The sequence below is a fragment of the Parasteatoda tepidariorum genome, chromosome 11 (genome assembly GCF_982258835.1).
Source record: "Parasteatoda tepidariorum strain Cologne lab strain chromosome 11, Ptep-v5.0, whole genome shotgun sequence".
NCBI classification, from domain to species: domain Eukaryota; kingdom Metazoa; phylum Arthropoda; class Arachnida; order Araneae; family Theridiidae; genus Parasteatoda; species Parasteatoda tepidariorum.
The window spans coordinates 3,062,023-3,088,625 of record NC_141765.1 but is presented as its reverse complement, the minus strand read 5'-3'; the positions used below and the strand labels follow the sequence as shown (position 1 = coordinate 3,088,625).

The 26,603-nt window shown below is 28.8% G+C and overlaps 1 protein-coding gene across 4 annotated transcripts in view; it reads right to left on the bottom strand.

Moving 5' to 3' along the window:
* The window catches only part of LOC107455558 (uncharacterized), a 309,855-nt gene that overhangs the window by 256,016 nt on the left and 27,236 nt on the right, over positions 1–26,603 (bottom strand). For 2 of the 4 annotated variants that reach the window (XM_087155503.1, XM_016073175.4), the window contains exon 1: positions 3,445–3,957. The exons of the other annotated variants lie outside the window; for them this stretch is intronic. Coding sequence is in view for 1 of the 2 variants with exons in the window: in XM_016073175.4 (XP_015928661.1) it covers positions 3,445–3,508 (64 nt within the window). In the remaining variant the exon portion in view is untranslated. Of the gene's footprint in view, positions 1–3,444; positions 3,958–26,603 lie in introns of those variants that run through there. 4 annotated transcript variants of the gene reach the window in all.

Genomic DNA, 26,603 nt, shown 5'->3' with positions numbered 1-26,603 from the left:
TTAAATTTTCGCCCAAAACGAAATAAAAAATCATGATTTTCGAGGGTTTATTTTTTAGTGCACGTGCCGACATAATTTCTTGTGTTTATTTAAGCTTATACTGTTTGAAATGCAATAAATATGACACTAACTCTGTTCTGGTAATTATTTCAGAATATTTTTTTATGAAGACCGTGATATTATAACGGTCTAAATTTCAGCAAGTTTTTCTAAATTCTCATGTTTCAATAGCATAAGTGAATGATCCATTGTTATGCGTTAATATATGCTCCAAAATTAGAACTGATCGTTGAAATGAACCAAGTGAAGTTTTCGACAATTCATGAAAAACGCGGTTAATGAAAAAACGTGGTTAAATCAGTTTTAGAAACAATTATTTTTGTTGTTGAAATAGTTCTATTCGTCACTAGTGTCAATGTATAATAAATATTTAGTTTTCTCTTAAGCATGGTTTGAATTTATATCCAAAAAAGTTGCCTACTCAAGTTTTCAAAAATTCAATAAGATACATAATAGAAATTCTAAAAGGTAATATACTCTCATAAAGGAAGATTAAACCAGAATGCCTTTAATAAGTTGTTAAATCAGATCATATTTCCATTCGTATTAAGCCTTTGTTCCACATTGTCAATTTAAGATGGATTAATTTTCTCGATAATATGGTTCAATTTAATGCAATATTAAGTCAACTTGTTACGTTATTAAATGTACTCTTAAGTTGCAGGTAGAGCTCAATAGAATCTAATTTTTCTAGCAGTGTACAATGATTACTTTAGTGAAGAATTTTTCCTTGAATGGAACCAATTTCTTTAGAAAGTATTTTCTAAGTAAAATTGAAATAAGAATTTATTAATTCAATATTTAGTTTGGTAATAAATCCTTAAAAAAGGAAAAACTAAAATCTTTCATTTCGAGTATTTATAACTGTGTATAAATAAACTGAAGTTAAAATAAATATTCGGATTACGCAATTTATAGTTAATATACATATTATGCAAATTTCCTGTTTCAACTTTTTTTAAGTATAAATGTATTTCTTTGCATTTATTAAACTAAGTAATTATATGAAAAACTTCTAGGAATAAAATTTTTCTTCGCTTTTTCTATGACTCAGTTATGGAAAATACTTTTTTAGAAAGCAATTTTTTTTTACTTCGTTTATACTCTTTCGAATTTATTTTAGAATTATTTTGGGAAAAATGAATGCAATTTAAAAGCTTTCCTTTTGTATTCTTCAGTTAACGATTCATAAGAGATTTAGAGGGAAGTAACTTTTCCCTGAATAAATTTCTAAAAGCCTAATTATAGAAAAAATTTTTTTGGAGATTTTCAGACATTTAAATTGATTATAATTTTCTCTAAGTAAGAGCAGACTTGAAAAAAAAAGAAATCGATAATAACGCAAAGCAGAAATTTGAGTATCTCCAAAGGAAAAAAAAAATTAAGAAATGTAAACATGAAAATGTTTCAGATTCAAATGTTCAATGATTGCGAAACGTAAAACTGAACTGTTATTGGCATATAATAAGGTATCCGTTAATTATATGAGAATTTTAATCAATTTCGTAACTTCCACGTGACTAAATTGTTTGTGCATAAATTATTAAAATTCTCCAATTTAAACTATGCATCTGTATTAAATATCTTTTGCTATGTAGATTTATTCCGATTAATACATTAAATTATTAAATAAATACTTTGAAGAATACTCTGGTAATTTAATTGAAAAAATTAACGGAGATTTGCTAAACATCGCAATATGATATGGGTACTATAAAGGTCTAACATAGATATCTATTAAAACATATACAAACGTGTAGACAAGTGTTGGGCATTAACTGGAGTTGGAGGCCGTGAAACACATTACGCTCCATTAAGAACCCGGAAAATAAACTTATTTCGATACGGATAATAAAGGTATACCATAATAGATATCTATGTTAGACCTTACAGTACCCATATCATATTGCGATGTTTAGCAAATCTCCTATTAATTTTTTCAATTAAGAAAAGATATTTAATGGAGATGCTATTTATGCGATAAATATTTTTAAATAAATAAAATATTTTTATAACAATATAAGCAGCAGAGCACAATTGTTGGATCTGTTTACTAAAACTACTGATTCGTAATATATGTTTGTAAGTTAAAATGCCTTAATCCAATTATCAATTTTCAAAAGCAAATTATTTTAGAAATAATTAAAAATATTTTAAAGAGTTAATATTATTTATAGAACATGACATGCAGATAGTTGGATTCTTATCAATGGTATTAAATTTATCTAGTTTTTCTCAATTAAACTTTGTTTGAAATTAAACTTTTCAGCTGCTGTCTCCAATTTTATAGAGATTTCAAAATTAGCTGCAAAATAGTGAAACTGAGTTTTTTTAAATGACTTAACTCATTTAATAACCATTAATACATGCCGTTATAGGAAGCAAACAGTTATTAAACAATATTCATCTCAAATTTTTCTACTGTTCATGAAGGACACTATAGATTCTCCTCAATGGTCTGCAAACAAACTTTTGAACGGTACTGTATATTAAAAGGACTTTCCCTTTAATTACTTTAAAAAAACATGAGCATGCATCTTTCATCAATTACGTCAATTGCAAAAATGAAAAGTGAAAATTTTCTGCACTCGAAAATTTATATTTCATAGATTACAGAGATGACTAAATCGAGATAGTGTTTGACTATCAAAATTTTGAATGCATACATCACGCAAGAAATGTGAGAAAATTGTTATGTTGTTATTAGAGAAACGAAAATCAATTCTCCAAATTTACACTGATAATAGGAAATTTGTCAAAAATTTTTTTTACATGATGTAACGTAACTAGATAGAAACTAATAAAAATGTGAATTATCGCTTATTTATTCTGAACAAACTAGTAGAACTTAGCGATATTTTTAATTAAATATCGATAGATAGTTCAAATTTTACAAGTTATTTTGACTTTTCAATAAATTTTTTATATGGTTTCAACTTAACTCGCAGTCAGTACAAAGTAAGTTTTATTCTTGGATTCGCTATAAAATTATTCAAGTTTCGTATGGTACACATTATAAAATGTTATTTGATACTTTATTACATACTGTTGTTTGATACATTGTTCTCATGAATCATTAAGTAACAACGATTTCATTTCGAGATGTCAAAATACAAATACTTTTAAAAATACTCGCATAAAAACACCATGTCAAAATACTGTGATGAATGAATTTTTAAAATTTATTTAGTGCTTACCTAAGCACAGTTCTATTTCTTTTCCTAGGCAATCTGTATTTTATCAGAGATGCGCAACCAAATGTGAAATTATTAAATGATAAAATTTAAATTTAGCGCTTCCATGTACTTATATATTGCTATAAATATATATATTTTTGAATTCCAATGCAAATAAAAATAGTGATTGTTGTGAAAAGAAACTTACGTGGTAGAGATTTGATGTAAAAAAGGAATAAGATGATTCGCGGAAGACAACGTATTCGTTCCATGTTGTTACTTAGAGAGATTCTCTTCTACTGAACTCAACAATCGAGAGGCGGGTAATGTTCTTTACTCTTTCATCCAATCGGAGGAGAAACCAGAAGGCGCGCGCATCTTCAATCTAACCTCACAAAGCTACAAAAAATCCATCACAAAGTTTTCACAAATGCTAGGAGAAAGTTTTCGTTACCATAAGATTTTTCTTTTTATTGGGATACACTATTTGTTGCCAATCAAAATAGAAAAAAAATATCATATTATAATTGTTATCGACAAAGTCGTCGCTAGAATTTGCCAGGCCCTAAACAAAACATCGCTTAGGACCCTTTTAATCTTTTCTTTCTGCTAGGTCCCTCATTCTGTCCCTGGGTTCTACTAGGTCCGATCTATATTATAGAAATAAATTGCATATTATAATTAGCTAGGTTAATAATTTATTTATTTTTTTTTTTTAAATTTCATTATTAAAAACAAAAAAACTTCATGTTTTTCTGATATTTTATTTTAAAATTTATCATACTGATTCAGTTTAATGAATGATTTTATTTTATAACCATCGTTGAATAGCCAACCCAATTTTGGGTTTTTGTCTACTAATGTTAACTCCGTAGCCTTGTAATTTCGAACCCAATCCAGTAGACAAAAGGTATCTTGGATCAAGTATTGGGAGAAATTTTCCTTCGTGGAGGACTTTTTTGAGGGAACTAACTCGCATTTGCGTTACAGGAAGAGGAAAACAACGAAATCTTAGTCTGAGGGATAATGAATGATTTATCGAACAATTCATGTGTGTTTACAACAGTTTCTCATGACTGTTAGGTCAAGTTTAGCCTAAAGCGCCCTCTATGTTTATTCAGAAAATATTTCAAAATATCAAAGTGGAAAACGTTTTGAAAATGTCTAATTTTTAAATATTTAAAAACTTACTCCAATGCTACATTATCTAAGGTCATAAAAATTCTCAAGAAAATGAAAATAAGACATTGATTTTGATAATTTTCATCTGGGCGGAAAATATCACCAAATCGAAAATTTTTAAAAAAAGTTTAATAATTGTTTAAATATATTAGTTATTTGTCCGCTTTAAAGCCCAGATAATTCTTTACGACAAAATTGTGTAAAATTGCAGTTTGCTTCAAGTGTGAGGCACTTAAACTGTGACTTTTCATTTTCCTTGGCTTTGAAAAAACATGTTAAGGATTTCGTCTAAATTATCAACTAAAAATATTTTGATATTTCCTTTTCTAATTCCATTACTTGGATTTTGATCAGTTTTACTGTGCAAGGCCCATAGAAGGGTCATTCTCACAAAAAGGTCATTTTTTAAGTCCCTTAGTAATAAATATTAGGAAATACAGCAGATTTCTTAATATTTTTCTTCATCATTTTTCGTAAAGTTCTAACTAACAAATCATATGCATTTCTGCTAAATGCATTTAATATTTCATTCTTATTTTATGATAAACATAACTTCAAAATCCCCTCCGTGGACGTCCCAGCGTCTGTGACACAAAATAATTTTTAATGGCTGTTAAACAATTTAAATGTCATTTTAATGATTTTTGTAGTTTTACCTAATTAAATGTTTATAGTAACTTTTTATTTAATATTTTTTTTTAAATTATTTTTTTTAAATAAATTACTGGTAAACTTTGTCCATCAAAAATGAAATCTCCCTCCATGGACAATTAATATAGTTCGGTAAATATGCAATAAAAAATGCATATACGAAATCCTTATAAGACAGCTGCTGGGAAAGGTAACCATTCCATTTTCTAATGTTAACTATCAGTTGTTTTTGTTCTCTTTGGTGTCAGTTTTGGATTGTCGTGTTCAACTGGGGTTTGGCAAAGTTCTCACCGTATACTCCGTGGACATCATAAAGAAGGTAAGAGAAAATTATTTTATTTTTGATAGATGAATTTTCAATTGCAAAAATAGTATATTTAATAAAAAGAACTGCCCCATTTTTGTAACTTTAAAATTAAAAATCAGTAAAATTCAAGAACTAGTTTTGTCTCCTCCGTGGACATAACAAGTCCACGGAGGAGAAGACACAGTCAGTGGAAGAGACAATGTGTTAGATAACCATAATACAATTTTAATAATTAAAAAACTATTTTCTTTTAATTGATATTTTTTAAAAAGGAACAAATGTGTTAATTTGTTTGTATTTTTAAAGAAAATCAATTAAGCTTAACTTTTTCTTATCGGAGAATTAAATATTGGCAATTTTTCTAAATAATTTCTGTGACGTTTAAGATTTTTTTTCTCTTCAAATTTTAGGAAAAAAATGGCAAAACCGAAATGTAAAAAAAAGAAAGCAATCAAATGTTCAAATGCAAAAGAGAAGGAAGCAGAAAAAACTTAGTATGAGACAAGCTAGTCAGAAATTAAAAGAAAACCCTATATTGTTTGAAGAAAGTAAAAAAAAAAAGAGCAAGGAACTTCAAAATCTGTATCAGAAAAAGATTTAACAGAAAAATCGTGATTAAATGTACTTAAATTTCTGGAAATTGATAGAGCAAGCCGTTTGTGCCCAGGGAAAAAAGAAACAATAACAAGAAGAAAAGATAAAAAGAAAAAACGTTATTTGGAAGTCAGTATGTTTAACTTGCATGAAATGTTCATGAAAGAGTACCCTCAACTTTCATATGGAGTCTGAATTTTTATTTCAATAGTCTTTACATTTTAATTTATTACTGTTCAGTAAGAGTTACTTAAAAATTGTACACCTAGGTTAAAAATGGATGCTTCCTTTCATAGCAGTATGATTAATCGGAAGTAGCTCAATCTCTAATAATGAAATATTATTTATTATTTACTTATTTATGTTAAACTCATATCAGTTGTACCCAATAATTAATGAATTAGTCTTCATTGATATTTTATAACATAAAATGTATCCTCCTTTGACTATTACATCTCCTCCGTGGACAAGGCAGAATTTAAAATATTTTAAATCTGGTAAAAAATAAAATAGAAAACTTGACCATTATTATAAGGACATATAACAAAAATAAATAGAGGCATTTATGTAATTTTTATCACTTTCTTAATTACTTTAATTCAAGAAAATGTTTTAGTCTATTTATACCTTTTCAGTGAGAATGACCCAGAAATAGGAATATGACTGAATTTAACAGCCATGTTTAGGTTATTATCTATATGCCTTAAATGGAAAAGACATTTTTAAGATTTTCAATGCTAAAAATATCTTTAAAAAGACTCTGACTTCTCTTACACGTTAGAACATTGCTAAAAAGGGATGAAAAAAACTAATTCTTTCAATGGAAATCACATTTTTTTTCAAATTTATAACATTGAAAATTACTTAGAAAAAACCTGAATGTTTACTAACATTATAAACACACCTTTTAATATAACTAGTGCGTGGCTCTTTTAGAAATGTGGGATCTGAGTAAATGCTTCGTTTGCTGCATTCTTACGCCCGTTCTGAATATAAATTTCACTAATTTATTGAAAACATTGCCTAAGCGAATACAGAAAAACTGTTTTTGAGAATGATTTGAGAAGAAAAAAAGCTAAATTATTAACCAAAAAGCAGCTTGATAGACGATGAATAAGACGCAAAGATCAAAAGAAAAAACTTTTTTAAAGCATAAAGCTAGCAAGTATAAACATAGAACGAATAATATCACTAGTAAATATATTTTAATATTTCCAATACTGTCTTCATGAAAATATCATATTAATTTTTATTCAATAAATGCCAAATGTTATTTAAAATGTTTATGAATATTTTAAGCGGAATCGGTAGGGCTAACCAAAAATTCTAAAACTGACCTTTTTCGATGCACCTTTTCTCGATGTACGATGTACGACCTCGTACGATGTACGATGTAGCATCTAAACAAGATATTGCTTCAGTTCTTTTTTTCACAGAATATTTACTGATACATATATACACTGTGATAACTGCTAATACATATACTTGGAAAAATATTTCAACAAATTATAAACTGAGAACTTTTGATTTTTCAAAAAGTTTAATAATTTTTGAGTAAAAATTTTTCATAACTCAAAAAGTAATTTTGTTAACGCTAAAAGATTATCACAACTGATAAAATCTCAATCATCCCCCAAAAATTTCAAAGCGATATCATAAGTATTTTCATAAAAACGGTACATCGCAAAAGGTCAGTTTCAGCATTATTGATAAAGTGATATAGGGTGATTCTTTGGAAGCATGACAATTCGGAAATTTTTTCAAATTTAAAGTCTTCAAAATAATCTAATTTTTTTGTGTATTTATTTAGTTACATTTATTAATTTCTTACTGACAGCAGTGTAGTTTATTGACATTTGCTCAAGAAAAAAAATAAGATAGAAATTCACCAAATTTCGAATGTCAGGAAAATGATATATTAGCTTCGAAGTTAAAAAAACAGTCATTTTAAGCTAATAGCAAGTAACTCAATTTAAGCCTTTGCATTAGATGGACCATGAAATGCTGAAACTTATTATTTTATCCACTGTAGAAAATATCAAAAATGTTTTTGTTGCTGATATGTACAGAATAAAATTGTGTATAATAATCAATCAATTAATAAATAAATAACTTTGATTACCTTCAAGCATATTACAATCTTACATAAACTTGGTATTAGGTTAATATTTTGCTTTCTCTCTTTACGTTCAACTGTCTAAAAAATTTTCTGGCAACTATTTCAATGGCCTGGCATTCATAAGCCAGGAAAACGACAGCCAGGATAATGACAATTTGCCATTATATAGCATTTAACTTTACTTTAATTTAACATTTCCGCCAAAGATGTTTACATTCAGCAGAAAACAACAGGATTTTTTTAAATAACTCAGGTAAACCTATATAGTTTATGTTATTAATGACTTCAAGAATACAGGAAAATGACAACATAAGAACCTACTTATCTTGAAAAATTTTTTGAAATAGGTTTTGAACTAGAAACTATGTACTTTATTCATGCAATAAGATAGGATGGTATTCTAATTAATCTATTAACATAAGATATTGATTGCTGGCGCTATCTATTTTGGTTATAAATAACTAAATAAAAGCAGCCAGGAATTTCTTGTAACAAACAAATTTTTGACAGAAAAATTTTTTTTCACCAAAGTTTTCGTAAATAATAATCTCCGCATATATTCTAGAAATGCTTACAACGGTTGAGATAAAAGAAATTAGATATTGAAAAATGTATGGGATGTTTTAAAGCTAGTTATGATTGGAAATATCGTTTGCCACATACCAGGAAAATGACATTTTGAAATTCAATTAAATTTTTTAAATATAAAAAACAGTCAATGCTAGTACAGGGTCATTTTAAAATACTAACAGTTATGCTATTTATTAAAATTTATTAGAAAAAGTTCTCTTAGTAGTATAGTATTAGATCTTGAAGCAAGAGACTGTAAATTGTCATATTTCGTGAGAATCACCCATATGCCTTACCGACTCTCCTAAAATGCGATGTGAATTGGAATTTTTTTTCATCTTTCGGTCTTTCGGTTTCCATCTTTTCGGTCTTTCAGTACTTACTGACCGCTGCCAGTAATTCTAGATTTCCTTGCTCTACTGAAAACTGTGCTCTTACTGAGGGACGTATATATACATATTTCAAAATTTTAAAGGAGCAGTAAGACATTTTCGACATTTATCTAAACACAAAACCACATAAGTTTAAACAGGACACTTATTATTATAATAATTTAGATAAGAATCATTTGAAAACTAATTCATTTCTAAATCAATATAAGAAATTGCAAGATATCAAGATGGCAAATGCAAATAAGTGCTCTGATTGAGAGGGATTGATTCAAAATTAATTTTTTCAGGTTTTTCTTGTGACTGGTAGCGGCCCCTATTTAAGGTTTACTTGATTTATTTTTGAGGTATCAAGGTTGATTTGAGGTATATTTGAAGTTGCTGAGAAAACAGCAATAAAAATTATACCTCGTAAAGGTTGTAATTAAGGTGTACGAGGTTGTTTTATATATACTTCAGCTTATTTTGAGGTTGTTTAAAAATCAACTTCAAATCAACCAGGCTGATGAGGTGATTTTCACGGTATACGAGGTTGTTCTTCTTACACTTGTAGCAAAAGAGGCATTGAATAAGGTTTAAAAAAATCAACCTTATTTCAACTAATGAGAGTGAGGTATTTACGAGGTATAAAAAAATATACCTTTTTTCTACTGAAGAGAGTAAGGTATTTATTGAGGTATATGAAGTCATTAGTGTGCTTGACATTTATTAATTTAGTTTTATCACTTTTAATCAAATATGCTTCAATTTTCAAACTTAAATTTTATTATTTTTGTTTTAAAGACACGTCCTGATCTTAAATAATTTAAGTTGGAGGATATTCTTAGAGGCTGTCGTTGAAGGCTTAGCAATCGAAATATTTCTCGTCGCTGTTTAGGGTAACGTTACTGGTGGATCGTTACAGTAGGTTATGCACAGCATATTTCATTGTTCGAAATTTATTCAAATAGAACTATTCTTTTTATTTTGCTTAAATGTATATGTATTAACGTAGCAGTATGCAAGCTGATTAATTGAGTAAAATGTTCATAATTTCTCTTATAAATTCTTAAATAGCAATTATGCTTTGAAGTTCTACTACTATAGCTGTATGATTATCGCTTGGATATTTGTTGCGAAGTTTATATTGTTTATATGTATACAATATAAACTTTATATACATACATATATATATATATATATATATATATATATATATATACAGTGGTGGCCAAAAGTGTGGACACTTTTTGAAAGTTTCATGTTTTTCAACTTTGTGTGCTTGTAGAATATATTAATTTTCACTTAAATACAAACGTTTATCTATCAAATTGAAGGTAATTTAATGTAGAATTTAATAATAAATACAGTATTACAATATCTGTATTACAAAAAAAGTTATGCGATTAATAGTAAGATCTATCTTAGATTTGCATTTTTTTAAAGTGATACTTACACAATCAATACTTGGTAGGATAACCCTTAATTTTTAAGACAGCTTCATAGCGTCTTTCCTTTGAGTGAACGAGTGTTTGGAGTTCATCTTTCGTAATCACATAGTGCCAAGAATCAATTATAGCTTCACTTAGTTGTCTTTTATTGGATGGACTTTTTTTTCGTACAGGAATTTTCAAACGTCGCCACAAATTTTCAATTTGTTTGAGATCATGGCTGTTTCCTGGCCATGGTAATATATCTATGTCTTTATTTTGAAACCATGCTTTGCATACTTTTGCTCTGTGGCTTGGAGCTGAATCCTGCTGAAAAATAAATGGTGCGTTGTTGGAGAAGGGATCCCTGATGGAAGGTATCAATTTTGGTTTCAGGGCAGTTTCGATGTATTTTTTTGGCATTCAGGATGTCATCAATCACTTGAATTCGGCCCACACCATCTGCAGATATACATGTCCAAATCATGACACTTGTTGGAGTTTTAGTAGTTGCGTCAATGCAATCAGGATGAAGGGCTTCACCTACTCTACGTCTCACGTATTTTCCACCATCACTTCCAAAGAGCGATATTTTACTCTCATCACTCCAGATTACTTGCTTCCATTGATTTTCTGACCATTTAATGTCTTCTTTTGCCGACTTAACTCGTTTTTCGCGTTGCTTTTGATTTAAATATGGTTTTTTCCTTGGAATTCTAGCTTGTAGTCCAAATCCTGATAAGCTTCTTTTTATTGTTCTTGAACTTACTGCAATACCAGCTGCATTCATTTCACATCTAATGGCATCTGATGACATTCTTCTATCTTGAAGGCATAGCCATTTAATTTTTCTATCGGTAGTAGCACTTGTGCACTTTTTTCGGCCTGATTTGGCATCCTGAATGCCAAAAAATACATCGAAACTGTCCTGAAACCAAAATTGATACCTTCCATCAGGGATCTCATCCCCAACAACGAACCATTTATTTTTCAGCAGGATTCAGCTCCATGCCACACAGCAAAAGTATGCAAAGCATGCTTTCAAAATAAAGGCATGGATATATTACCATGGCCAGGAAACAGCCCTGATCTCAATCCAATTGAAAATTTGTGGCGACGTTTGAAAATTCTTGTACGAAAAAAACGTCCATCCAATAAAAGACAACTAAGTGAAACTATAATTGATTCTTGGCACCATGTGATTACGAAAGAGGAACTCCAAACACTCGTTCACTCGATGAAAAGAAACTGTGAAGCTGTCTTAAAAATTAAGGGTTATCCTACTAAGTATTGATTGTGTAAGTATCATTTTAAAAAAATGCAAATCTAAGATAGATCTTACTACAAATTGCATAACTTTTTTTGTAATACAGATATTGTAATACTGTATTAGTAATTAAATTCTACATTAAATTACCTTCAATTTGATATATAAATGTTTGTATTTAAGTGAAAATTTATATATTCCACAAGCACACAAAGTTGAAAAACATGAAACTTTCAAAAAGTGTCCACACTTTTGGCCACCACTGTATATATATATTTACAAGGCTTATCCCCAGTTCCCTGATATTGCTGAGATGATCTTGGCTGTAAATAGCACATGCGCAGCAACGCAGACGAAGAGACTAGCAAGCTACTGCTCAGCCTTGCCCTAGGAAATAGATCTGAATTTATACCTAAAAGAAAAAGTAATCTCTACTAATTAACTACAGAATTTATGTAATTGTTGATAAGAATAGTGTGCTAGATATTTGATTATTGAAAACTAATAACTGTACTAGCTCACATCTTCATGTTTGATCATAAAACTGCTATTTTCACTTCATGTTATTTTTTCGCAATTTACCCACTTTAATTATTTACTAAGTATATTGTTATTACTTATTAGAATATTGAGCAGAATTAAATTAAACCCGATTTCAAGTTTATATGACAATTTGTCTCAAGGTTACGAGCATTTTTATGCAGCTGTTTATGTTTCACTACTTTTACTACTTCCTGCGAATTTCGGAAATCTTAAATTTTTTAGAAATGAGTCAGTATAGTATGCAATTTTAATCCGGAATTGAATAAAATCAATTGCAAATAAAAACATTTATTGTTGAAAGTAATATGCATTTTTTTTGGAATTTCATCCTATGGGATGTGTATTTATAGTTAAACAAGTGTTTGTAACAACTAACTATTAGTTTTATTCTGCTCGGTATTATAAGTTATATAGGAGATTTTATACTCAACTTATTTTAAAAGTATTATTTCAAATCATTCTCTCTTAGACATTTTCTTCATATGAAAATTACTCACAATTTTAAAATAAATGCTCCTTATCAGCTTGTAGTTTGTTCTATTCGATTGAGTGTAAAAAAAGAATAAAAATTGGTACATAACATAAAATTTTTAATTTATTAAACGATTGTTGATTTTTGATTACATTGATTAAAAAATTTTAAAATAACTATCTTTTAAGAAACTCTGATGTGATTGACAATAACGTAAGTCCTTTTCAGAATCAGCTTCAAAAATTTAAAAAAAGCTATTAGTTTCATGAAGTCTGACAAAAAGTTTAAAAATATAGACTTGGTATATTGAGTTTAAAGATTTGTAAAAAAACAAAGAAAGAAAATCTAATTATCAAACTTACAAGTTAATGTTACCAGATGTATAAAAAAATAAAAAGTGTTAAAATTTCAAAATAAGATTGGAATTATGTATCTGAATTTTTGTAAATGTTGCTAAAGGTAGTACTATCTTCAGTGTATTTTATTTTGTGGCTGTGATACCTGTCATGCTTTTTAAATACGAGGATTGAATTGAAATGGCAGAAGAGTAATACTATTTATCTAAAAAAGAAAATTAATTTCATCCAGTTAATTTAAATCATAAAAAAACAATTTCTAATATTTTAATATTTCAAAACCTACCACTATTATTGTAAATATAACTTTCTTACTAACTCGTATTTTTTTTTCTCTTAGGTTCCAATAATTACAAGTTTCAACATGTAGACGGAAACAGTGTTTAAAATAATTTTGTTGGTTTGTAAAAAAAATTAAATTTTAGTTTTAAATAAAAGTAATTTGAATTTCAGCTGACTAATTATTGAAATTTGTAGTTTTATAGCTTTAAAAATTCAAGCACCTTAGACAACTATCTTCTAAAAATACGAGTATGAGTTCCCATAAATAATTTAACAATAGCATTTATAATTTAACTGTCAATAAAACAGTAGAATTTGGATAAGTGTTGTTTTAAGATGATTTAATTCAATCTATTAAAATTATAGAAGAATTATGCATTTGAAACTTTCTTTTATAGCTTAACAAAAGAAGCAATTACTGTCGAAGGTTTAATATTAAAAACTTCAGGTTGATAAATGATCTCTACTAGTGAAAAAAATTTAATGATATACATTATTCTTCATATAATATATATGTATAATATCTTTATATACATTATATTTTTTATATAGTGAGTCTAAAAATTAATAAACTAGGTGGTCCGCATAGCACCTCACATTCGTAAGTGCTAAAAAAATTTAGGTTGAGCTACATAAGCCTGAAGTGCAAAATGTCGCATCTTTGGTTGATAAATTAATGCTTCTAAAATGCAAAAATATAAACTTGAGGTTACGAAATAATAACTTAAGGTAGAACATGGAACACATGGCGTTAATAAAAAATAACCTTTCCAAGTGTTGAAAATACACTTCAGGTTGATTTATAACCACCAGAAGAGTAAAATGGCACACCTTAGGTTGAAAAATATATACCTCCACAAGCATAAAATTATATACCTGAGGTTGAAAAATAATTACCTGAGGAAGAACCAAATACACCTGAGGTTGATTTATAACAACCAGAAGTGTAAAACGACACACCATAGGTTGAAAAATATATACTTCTACAAGCATAAAATTAGATACCTGTGGTTGAAAAATAATTACCAGAGGTAGAACTAAATATACCTGAAGTTGATTTATAATAACCTTAAGTGTAAAATGACACACCATAGGATGAAAAATATATACCTCTACAAGCATAAAATTAGATACCTGAGGTTGAAAACTAATTACCTGAAGTCGAACAAAATACACCAGAGGTTGATTTATAATAACCTGAAGTGTAAAATGACACACCTTAGGTTGTTGAATAAATACTTCCACAAGTGTAAAAAAATATACTTCAGGCTGATAAGTAATAGCCTACGGTTGAAAATGAAACACTTTAAAGTAGTAAATATCTACCTCTCCACAGATGTAAAATTAAACACCTCAGGTTGATACATATATACCTCTGGAGGTATAATAAGGTATATTTGAGGTTGATTTTGATGTATTCATTCGCACCCTTTTCAACTTTAATGACGTATTTAAATAACAACCTCCTGTATACCTTTAAAATATACCTCGTTTATACCTCATTTATACCTCGATTTTTTCATAAGGGGGTATATTAAAAAAAGAGACTAACATAAAAACACATTATGTTTTTCTCATTGAAGTACTGTACTAGATTTATTAATTTTAAAAATAAGTCTTTAGTTTAATGTTTGCTTTGTTATGTCCGTGAATCATCGTAAAATTGTTCCCAGCATTTACAGATAATGGCATGCATTATCTATATCTTATTCAGATTTTCCGTAGTACACTATTCACCTTTTATTACTTATTGTTTGTTTTCTCATTTTATTTTCGTCTAACTAGAGCAAGGCATGTTTCTATCATGTTTTAATTTTTTTTTCGAGGAGTACCAAATGCTTTTAAGATGTATAATTGTCACAGTTAATACTTATCCAGTTCTTAAACAACATTCAATGTGTACACATCACTCTACATTCGATCGAATCCAAAAATTATTAAAAATTATATATTTCAAAAAGCATTTTTTCAAAATAATTTTAGTTTCTCTAAAAGATTTAACCAAGAAACTGAAAGTTTTTTTATTAAATCTTTTTGGATTACAACAAATGGAATGGCTCAGTAATTAAGGCACTTTCGCACTTAAGACTGGGATCCTGTCCAAGGCCGTAGCCAGGATATTTTTTCGGAGGGGGGGATATGGTAAGAAGCAAGGACAGTTTCAGACATGTAAAGTAGGGGAAAAACATTGTAGCAAATATTGTTTATTCTGTTGCTTGAAAAAGTTTAACTAGTAATTAAAAAATATTACATAATAATTATTTTTCAATTAATATTGCATAATAATTATAATCAATTTGTAAACAAAGTGTACAAAGACATGCGACGGGGAATTGAAGAAAATATTTCGATTACTTTTTTAGGACAAATCGGAATGTCCCGAAATATGCTTATTAAAGTTAGCCCTGCTAACCTTTCTTCTTTAGTAGCATTTCTTGTTGCTGTTTTTACGCGGTTAAGAGTAGAAAAAGTTCTTTCTGCAGTTGCTGTGGTGATTGGCAACGTAGCCAATATTGATAACAAGCAATAAATGTTTGGGAAGAAGATACTGTCACATTCTTCCATTGCTGAAAGTGCCGTATCTGGTCTACTAAAGGGTTCACGCAGGTTCCACTTAGATGCCCATACTTCCATTCCTCTCATGAGGTTTTCGATGTCAATGAAATCTACGTAGATTCAAAAATTGCATAAATTAATATGCTGAAAAACAATTGATTTCGGAGGAGGAGTCTGACCGAAGGAAAGATGAGCCACAAGGTCAAGTGAAGTTGATGCACTAGCGAAGGTGGTGTACTGGGAAAAAGTTTGATTCGACAGTTTCTGTTTTTCTTTTTACTGGGAGGCTCAAAGAAAGACTAAAAAGTTTGAATCTAAGAATTTCGGGGGGAGGGATTTGTCCTGACGGCCCCCCCCCCTGGCTACGGGCCTGGTCCTGTCCCTGTCCCCGATGGTGGCGTGAAACCTACCCAGCTTCAGAGCGATGCGTACAAGTTTTTCAGAGATGGAAGAGCTGTCAGTGTGCCTCTGTCATGCCGTCACAAAATTGTGAAGGCTTATAATCTCTGTGACCACCCTTGTCTAAACTAGGAAGTAGCGAGAATGTTGACTATAATAAGAAGAATTGTAACTTTTATGATGGCAATTATTTATTTACTGCTCTCACAAGAGGTAAATGTTGCCAAGCTATATTGTCCTTCATTGTAGTCACCATCCTTATGTATTGTTTAATAACAGCAATATGGAAGTCGCAGAGTATCTTTAGCAGCTCTTGTTATGTTGACAGTCAATATAGGCTGGTCAACAGCCTGAAGAATCTCTGTCCTAAATCATATGCGGATGATAAGCTTGTTATACGTTATATAGCTGATGATGCGCAATTCTACCATATTTTGGTGACACTCGCTGAAGACCACCCTTCCACTGCTTTGAAAGGCAGATTTATGTAGATTTCTGCCAGCTTCTTGTAACTTGTTCTGTACGATCTTCGGCACCTTCAATCTTTATCTAACTCCACTGTTTTTGATTTGAAAGTATCGTGATAACATTAAATTAAATTGCCAGCTAAGATGGAGCTATTCCATTCCTGTCAAAGAGCACACTCGTGATGTTAAATAGGAGAGTCCATTATCTGTAAGAGGTAGGCTCAAGTAAGGTATTATGTTCCGTTGCGTAATGTCTCGATTATAATGTACCCACTCCGATCTTTATATTGAAATCTATTGATCATTTGGATTTGTTGTGTTCTTTACTATAATTTCAAAGTTTAAAGGAAAAATCAGCTCATTCAAAATTTCACAAATGCTTTACAAAGCTCAAATGTAAGCTTCATAAAGTTTCATAACACAAATATCAGAACTCAGGGCAGCTACATCAAGTTCAGATATTTGATAAATACTTAAATTAAACTCTATCCTTGATGTATTCCTAGTTAAAAAACATTTTTGAGACATTCTTCAAGAATTCATCAAAATACTAAAAATGATATTGTAAATGTAAATTTTTGAGATTTAGTGTCTATTTTTTTTTCTTTTTAGATCAAGTTTGAAATTGGCGAATTAAAATTTTTACTATTACCATTTTAGAAAAAGATAAAAATAGATCTTTTGCGTTCAAGTTTGAATAAGTTCTTAGTCGCTTATTTTTCCTATTAATAAGTTTTTTTAAAATATGTACATATTAAAATCAAATTTTAATCAATTTTTCGAAAGTAAACTTTCTAAAACATTCCGGAATTTACCCAGTCACATTTTTCAAGAGTGACAAAATTAGAAAACGGAATTTTTGTGGTAAAAATCAGTACTATCAGAAGTTTCAGTACTATCAGAAAGTAAATATGAGAAAAAGAAACAAAAGATAACTTTAGATCGTGTTTTAATTATGATAAAAACACAATATTTCACCTTTTTAAAGAAAAGTAATATAAATATTTTTTTAAACAAAAATAGGCGATCCAACCTCTGCCTGTTATCATTCGCTCATATCTCGCAACTGCTAACGCAACTTCTCAAAAATAAAAAAATAAATAAAATTATATAAAATAATTGTATAATTTACAATTATATAAAATAATTGTAAATTATATAAAAAAATATATAAAATAATTGTTAGCACTTTGAAATGATTTTATGCAAACGACTTCAAAGCCTAAGAACAAGCTTTAAAATTAAAAAACTCCAAAACTAATTCAAAATTTAAAGAAAGGTTAACATTCTTTTTATCTTTAGATAGGAGAGAACGTGGCTATAAAAAAGCATAATTTTATTGTGATAAGTTTTTCTTAAAAATCAAAAAATCCTAAACTCGTAAAGAAAGGAATATAAACTTATTAATTACATCAAAATGAAATTAAAACAAAATAATACTCAGAAAGATATGTGACTTCAAAAAAAAATCATAAATTACCGTGCTAATAGATTTCGCTAAACTAAACTGCGTAGCGCTGAAAACAAAAACTTCCATTTTGACATAAGAAAATACTCAGAAACTTTATGTATGCATTAATAACATTTTTATACCAGCCAGAATGTTCTTAAAACACTAGTCTAAAAGTCTGCAAAATTTCGTACTTTTTCACAGTATTGCATAGAGTAAGAGTCGCGAGCTACAAAAATTTCAAGAAACGGTAGCGACTAACATTGATGGCAATAACTGCTTTTTTAATGTAGACAAAAGCAAACCTAAAAGAAAATGTATTCCTTATTAGTCTAACAATTTGCAATAGTTTTTATAAAATTTTAGCGCTATCATACTCAGGTTTAATTTTTGGTAACGGGCCTTATAATTTATGTTAGATAATTTTTTTTAATCTTAGGGTTATTTTTCCTTTTTTCATATTTTCACTTGTAAATAAGAAAGTTAGCCATTGCTTATCACATATATGTATATTTCTAAATACATAAAATTGTTTTTATGACTTCAAATTTTCCATGATTTTAAGAAAAGCAAAAAAAGAGCAAGAAAATAAAAAATAAAAATAATGTAAGAGCAGGAAGTAGGTAAAAGGACACCAAAAGAAAAAGATTTACAGGAACCTGAAATCCATTTGATCGAATTTAGAAAAAAAAAGACATTTTCCGTTTCTATATCCATTTTATTTTTTGTAAGACTATTTTGAAAAACAGAAGAATAACTAGAATTTCTGTCCGCAACAGTCGAAAGAAATAACTAATAAAAACATTTTACGTTTCCGCAGTTGGGAAAGTAAGTGCATAGTCGAAAGAGATTTATACAACCAGAAATAGAATTTAACTTACTTTTCTTCTCAAAAAACACATTTTTACTGAAATCGATCAAGTTCGAATTAACTTGGCATCAACTCGAGCTTTATAACAATCAGAACTATTTAGTAAGAAAGAAAAGAAATCTTCCACAAAGCCGTTCTGCCTTCCTGAACTCATTTTTTTTTAAATTCTTTTAAAGAACAATAATCGGTTACCCTACAGTAGAAAAAGTGATTTATCAAGAAAAGGTCGAACTTCATAATTTAATTAGTCTACGAAGAACTCGGATACATAAGCAATTCAATGAATTTCATAGACACATATTAAGTGCTGAAGTATGTTAAATGAATGATAAGAAATTGATTCTAAAAAGCTAAGAATTAATTTCCATTTATATTTCTAACTTTGGCCCGCTGCCATGTCGATTAGAGTTTTCAGTTGGAAAATAAATGATTGTATATTTCATGCGAGAATCACTGAAAAGAATTTTGGTTTCAACAAGTTAAATCATTTAGAAATATTATTTAATGTTTTTGTAAACTTACTGCTTTTTTTTTTTTTTTTTTTTTTTTTTTTTTTTTTTTTTTAACATAGAGATATTTATTTCAAGCAAATTATAGCGTAAAAATGTATGTATTTGCTTCATTTCAAAGAAATTTTTTAAGCATATTGTTTTCTTGAATAAAATTAATAGGGCCAGTGAAGTAAAGATATCAATAATAAACTAGGACTATTATTCAGCTATGAATGTATTAAAAATTATGTATTTGAACTTAAAACTTGAATGCATTTGAACTCAACAGAACTGACCCAATGAATTAAACTAAAATAGCTAACGATTAAAATATATATGAAATTAAATGGAAATAAAATGATTCTGCTGTCAAAAACATCGCAATTTAGCATGAACTGCAACATAAGGTGATAAACATTATATGATTTAAATAATAATAACTATGGATTGATGATGCAGACTGTCCTACGATCGTAGCAACACATATTTGTAGCACAGAAAATAGGAAACGGTTAAAATAAATTAGAAATAAAACGATTCAAATAGCAAACGATTAAAATTAATTAGAAATAAAATGGAAATAAAACGTTTCTCCTATCAGAAACATAGCAATCTAGGAATTCACCGTGAACTGCAACATTAGATAGTCAACATTTTATGACTTAAATAATAATAACTATGGATTAACGATGCGGACTGTCCTACGATCGCAGCAACACTGATTTGTAGCACATAAAATAGGATAGTTTGTTCATTAAAAAAAATTTCTGAATAATTTATAATGTTTTTATGCTCTCTTGCTAACAACAAAATATTAATTCAACAAATACGTGCAAAATGGCTATTTGCACATTTTCAGAGTGGTGCAAATTAAGAAATAGTCGTTATTTTGCTTTCATAAGCTTCTTAAGTTTCCTGATATTCCCATATGAGTAACGGACAGACTGACTAACGATCACGCGATAAAGGAAATTTATACCGACATTTTCTGTCAATAGTGTCATTCCAAAAGTATCAAATTATTTCTTGAACATAATATCTTTTACTTGGCAGGCGATGATTCTGAAACGGTTCATTATTAAGATATGAAACAGTCAAATATTAAATTTATATACTAAAGAGAAGTCTTTTTTGGTTTATTGATAAATCACTAATTACTTTTTAAAACGCAACTGGCAGTGAAAGTGCTGCATAGAGTAATTTCTCGGCAAAGAGAAAAATTATACTTTCACCTGAGTTTCTTTTTTATAGTTAAGAATACAATTATTTTATGCATCCACATTTGGTATTAAGATATCTCAGGGTCATATATGCATATTTTTTCCCAAAATTAATTAATTTCAGGCATTGCGTGGAGGACAAAACCGTGGAAACATCGAATATTTTAAAATATTCAAAAAAAGTTTAAAAGTAATGAAATAACACCCATAGTTTCTGAAAAATACTTTTTATACTTGAAAATATCACAAAATCAAATGAAAAATATCAAGCAATCTTGCTTAGGAAAATTTTTGCTTTAAAAATTATCGATAATATTGGGGAGCGAGACACAATACTAAAAAGCTGTACAGAAATTTAAAATTATAAGAGATTTAAACAAAAAGTATTTTGCGTGATAACTGAAAAAATGTTACATTATTAAATTTTAAATTTGTTAATTTTCTCTGAATATAATTTCTACATTTTCTAAAAAAAGGACAGTTGAATAAAACATACACACTTGAACAACTACCAAGAATGCATAGTCTTCAAATTCCACGTTCGATTAAATATTTTTTCTAATTTTACTTTTCTAATTTCATCTTCGAAGTCTGATTATGAGAATTTACTATTTGCCCTGCAAAATGTTTAGCTTCAACTATCATATTTACACTTTTTCAAGTATTTGTCCTGTTGCAGCTCTTCAGTAAAAAAAGTGAACAATTTTAATACTTTTTTTTATCCCGAAATCAAGTGAAGCATTTTTACGACCTTTAAAAATTTTAAGTAGGAAAACTTGATCTTAATACACGTTAAGAAGCATTCATCCATAAAAGAGAGAGCAAACTTCTAATCATGGTGCACAAGATGTTTTATAAGACTTTGTACTCAATATAGTGGCCCTTACTCCTGGAGAAAAGTCAAGGGTATTATTTACTTTAGTCCGTTTTCTTTGTGGAAAAAAAATAGTCATACCTTACTGCCCAAATAAAATGAATGAATGATTAGCAAAACATTAAATTGTAAAGTAAATTTAATTGTAAAATAATTTTTAAAGCAAGGCAGCTATTGTTTTGCAAGCAATCGATAAATAAAAAAATATGATGAAATGAAATGCCTTGATCGAGGAACGAACACTCAGAAAATCATGGCTCATCTGGTTTCATTGATCTCTTGCACAGTGCATTTTGTCTTAGAGTAATCTCCATCTTGAATTTCCACTAAGTCCTGAGCTCGTAAAGCTGACATCGAAACTTTTCCTTGCTTGCCTAAATCATTGAGTACCATTACCTTTTAGTACCTTTCAATGTTTTTGTTAGTTTAAATTCATTAAAAACTGTTAAGCCTTTTTTCAAATATTTAATTCCTTTCGAAGAAATTTTAATCAAAGGGATTTAATTTACCCCCTTCTCATATTGCAATTATATCATAAAATTGATTCTTAAAGTTATAATCAATAAAGCACCTAAAACACTACTTGCACGCTATAAGGAAATTCTTGACGCGATGCGTGACTTGAGCAAGATTCCACGATTTTATGACTTTTCCTTATATTCCTACAAAAAATACTTCTTTTTGAAAAAGTTCACAATTTTATTTTAAAGTTTTTTTGTGGCAGCACAAATACTTCATGTCGAAATTAATTTATATATTATGACTTGATGTCCGCTTAGCCGAGGGGCTAAAACCACTTATTTGATGACTCAAGAGATGTAAGAAACTCTAAGCATGTGTGTAATTTAAAACTTCATTTATTACTTAATTGACTTTAAGAACATTCCATTATATCACTTCGTTTTTTATATTTAATTGTATCTACCCTTATGAAAATTTAAGGTATATTTAAGGTTGATTTGAGGTATTTTTTGAGGTATTAAGGTTGTTTTGAGGTATATTTAAGGTTGCAGAGAAAACAGCAATAAAAATTATACCTCGTAAAGGTTGTAATTAAGGTGTACGAGGTTGATTTATATATACTTCAGCTTGTTTTGAGGTTGTTTAAAATTCACTTCAAATCAACCAGACTGATAAGAAGATTTTTAAGGTATACCTGGTTTATTTTCTTACACTTGTAACAAAAGAGGTATTTTTGAGGTATAAAAATTTTTACCTTATTTCAACTAACGATAAAAAGGTATTTATTGAGGTATATGAAGTCATTTTATTTATACCTAAGCTTATTTTGAGGTTGTTTTAAATTCACTTCAAATCATCAAGACTGATAAGATGATTTTTAAGGTATATGAGGTTGTTTCTCTTACACTTGTAACAAAAGAGGTATTTATGAGGTATAAAAAAATCAACCTTATTTCAACTAACGAGAGTGAGATAATTACGAGGTATAAAAAATATACCTTTTTTCTACTAACGATATTGAGGTATTTATGAGATATAAAAAAATATACCTTATTTCAACTAAAGAGAGTGAGGTATTTATTGAGGTGTTGAAGTCATTTTATTTATACCTAAGCTTGTTTTAAGGTTGCTTAAAGTACACTTCATATTAACTAACTCACTTCCCAGAGTTCCATGCTAGCCGGCAAATGGCGTGTGTGTTGACAATCGAAAGTCTATTCGAAATTCGGTAAGTGTGCTTGACATTTATTAATTTAGCTTTATCACTTTTAATCAAATATGCTTCAATTTTGAAACTTAAATTTTATTATTTTTGATTTAACGACGCGTCCTGATCTTAAATAATTTAAGTTAGAGGATATTCTTAGAGGCTATCGTTGTAGGCTTAGCAATAAGAGAGAATAACCGAAATATTTCTCGTCACTGTTTCGGGTAACATTACTGGTGAATCGTTACAGCAGGTTATGCACAGTACATTTTATTGTTTGTAGTTCAGTCAAATAGAACTATTCTTTTTATTTTGCTTAAATGTATATGTTTTAACGTAGCAGTATGCACGCTGATTAATTGAGAAAAATGTTCACAATTTCTCTTATAAATAAATCATTGAAAATTGAAAGATTTTTAAAATAGCAATTTTGCTTTGAAATTCTACTATAGCTGTATGCTTATCGTTTGGATATTTGTTGCAAAGTTTATATTATTGTTTATATATATATATATATATATATATATATATATATATATATATATATATATATATACAGAGCTTATCCACAGTTCCCTGATATTACTGAGATGGCCTAGGTTGTAAATAGCACATGCGCGGCGGCGCAGAAGAAGAGACAAGCAAGCTACTGCTCAGCCTTCCCCTAGGATATAGTTCTGAATTTATACCTAAAAGAAAAAGTAATCTCTCCTAATAAACTACAGAATTTATGTAATTGTTGATAACAATAGTTTGCTAGATATTTGATAATTGAAAACTAGTAACTGTACTAGCTCACTTCTTCATGTTTGATCACAAAACTGCTATTTTCACTACATGATATTTTCTCGCATATTACCCACGTTAATTATTTACTAAGCAGATTGTTATTACTTATTAGAATATTGGGCAGAATGAAATTAAATCCGATTTCAAGTTTTTTCCGATTTCAATCCGATTTCAAGTGACAGTTTGTTTCAAGGTTATGAGCTTTTTCATGCAGCTGTTTATGGTTCACTACTTCAAAAATGTGCGAATTTCGGAAATCTTAAATATTTTAGAAATATGTCAGTATAGTATGCAATTTTAATCCTGAATTGAATAAAATCAATTGCAAATAAAAACATTTATTGTTGAAAGTAATATGCATTATTTAGAGTTTCATCCTATGGGATGCGTATTTATATTTAAACAAGTGTTTGTAACAACTAAATATTAGCTTTATTCTGCTCGGTATTATAAGTTATATAGGAGATATTATACTCAACTTATTTTAAAAATATTACTTCAAATCATTCTCTCTTAGACATTTTCCTCTCATAAAATTACTCACAACTTTAAAATAAATGCTCCTTATCAGCTTGTAATTTGTTCTAATTCTATTGAGCGTAAAAAAAGAATAAAAACTGGTACATAACTTTAAAATTTTAATTTATTAAATGATTGTAGATTCTTGATTACATTGATTAAAAATTATTAAAATAACTATTTTTTAAGAAACTCTGATTTGATTGACAATAACATAAGTCTTTTTCAGAATCAGCGTCAAAAATTTAAAAAAAAGCTGCTAGTTTCATGAAGTCTGACTAAAAGTTGAAAAATATAGACTAGGTTTGTTGAGTTTAAAGATTTTTAAAAAAGAAAGGGAAGGAAATCTAATTATTAAACTTACAAGTACCATAATGTTACAGATGTATAGAAAAATAAAAAGTGTTAAAATTGCATAATAAGATTGGAATTATACAGGATGTTTAAAAAGTCCCGGACCCATTTTGATGTTTAAAAACTCATAAAATAATAAAGATAGATTAAAATTAATAACATTAATGGTTAGATAGACTCAAAAAGTTTCATGACCCTTGTCAATGAACTTCCACGTGTGCCCCCTTCGTCGCACGGAGAATATCAAGTCGATAGTCAATTTCACGAGAGGTGGCTTTCTTTTTTACAGAAAAGACAATCTCATCAGTCGTATACTTAGACATGTTGGAAAACTTCGTATTTCCACAACTAGAAGAGCTTCAGCCACAAGTCTTTTTGCAACACGATGGTGCACCACCTCATTGGGGTATCATCGTTCGTAGTTCTTTGAATGACCATTTTACAGGAAGATGGATTGGGCGAGGAGGTCCAATTCCTTGGCCACCCAGATCACCTGATATTACGCCGCTGGACTTTTTTCTTTGGGGATTTATAAAGGACAATGTTTACAGGAGGATCGTGTCGAACATTGGTGGCCTAAAAGCCAGAATTACAACTGCAATAGCCTCTGTGGATGCCGACATGCTTGCCGATACCTGGCGTGAAATTGACTATCGACTTGATATTTTCCGTGCGACGAAGGGGGCACACATGGAAGTTCATTGACAAGGTTCATGAAAGTTTTTGAGTCTATCTAACCATTTATGTTATTAATTTTAATCTATCTTTATTATTTTATGAGTTATTAAACATCAAAATGGGTCCGAGACTTTATAAACACCCTGTATATTCGAATTTCTGTAAATGTTGTTAATGGTAATACTGTCTTCAGTGTATTTTATTTTGTGGCTGTGATGCATGTCATGCTTTTTAGCTACGAGGATTGAATAGAAATGGCTGAAGATATTTATCTGAAAAGGAAAATTAATTTCATCCAGTTAATTTAAATGATAAAAAAATACTTTCTAATATTTTAAGACCTGCCACTATTATTGTAAATATGACTTTCTTACTAATTTATATTTTTTTTTCCTTTTAGGTTCCAATAATTACAAGTTTCAACATGTAGACGGAAACAGTATTTAAAATAATTTTGTTGGTTTGTAAAAAAAGTGAAATTTTAGTTTTAAATAAAAGTACTTTGAATTTCAGCTGAATAATTATTTAAATTTGTAGTTTTATAGCTTTAAAAATTCAAGCACCCTAGACAACTATCTTCAAAAAATACGAGTATGAGTTCCCATAAATAACTTTTACTAACTGTAGAATTTGGATAAGTGTTATTTTAAGATGATTTAAATCAATCTATTAAAATTATAGAAGAATTATGCATTTGAAACTTTCTTTTATAGCTTAACAAAAGAAGCAATTACTGCGGAAGGTTTAATATTAAAAATTTCAGGTTGATAAATGATCTCTACTAGTGAAAAAAAATGTAATGTACATTATTCTTCATATAATATATATAATATCTTTGCATATATATTATATGTTTTATATAGTGAGTCTAAAAATTAATAAACTAGGT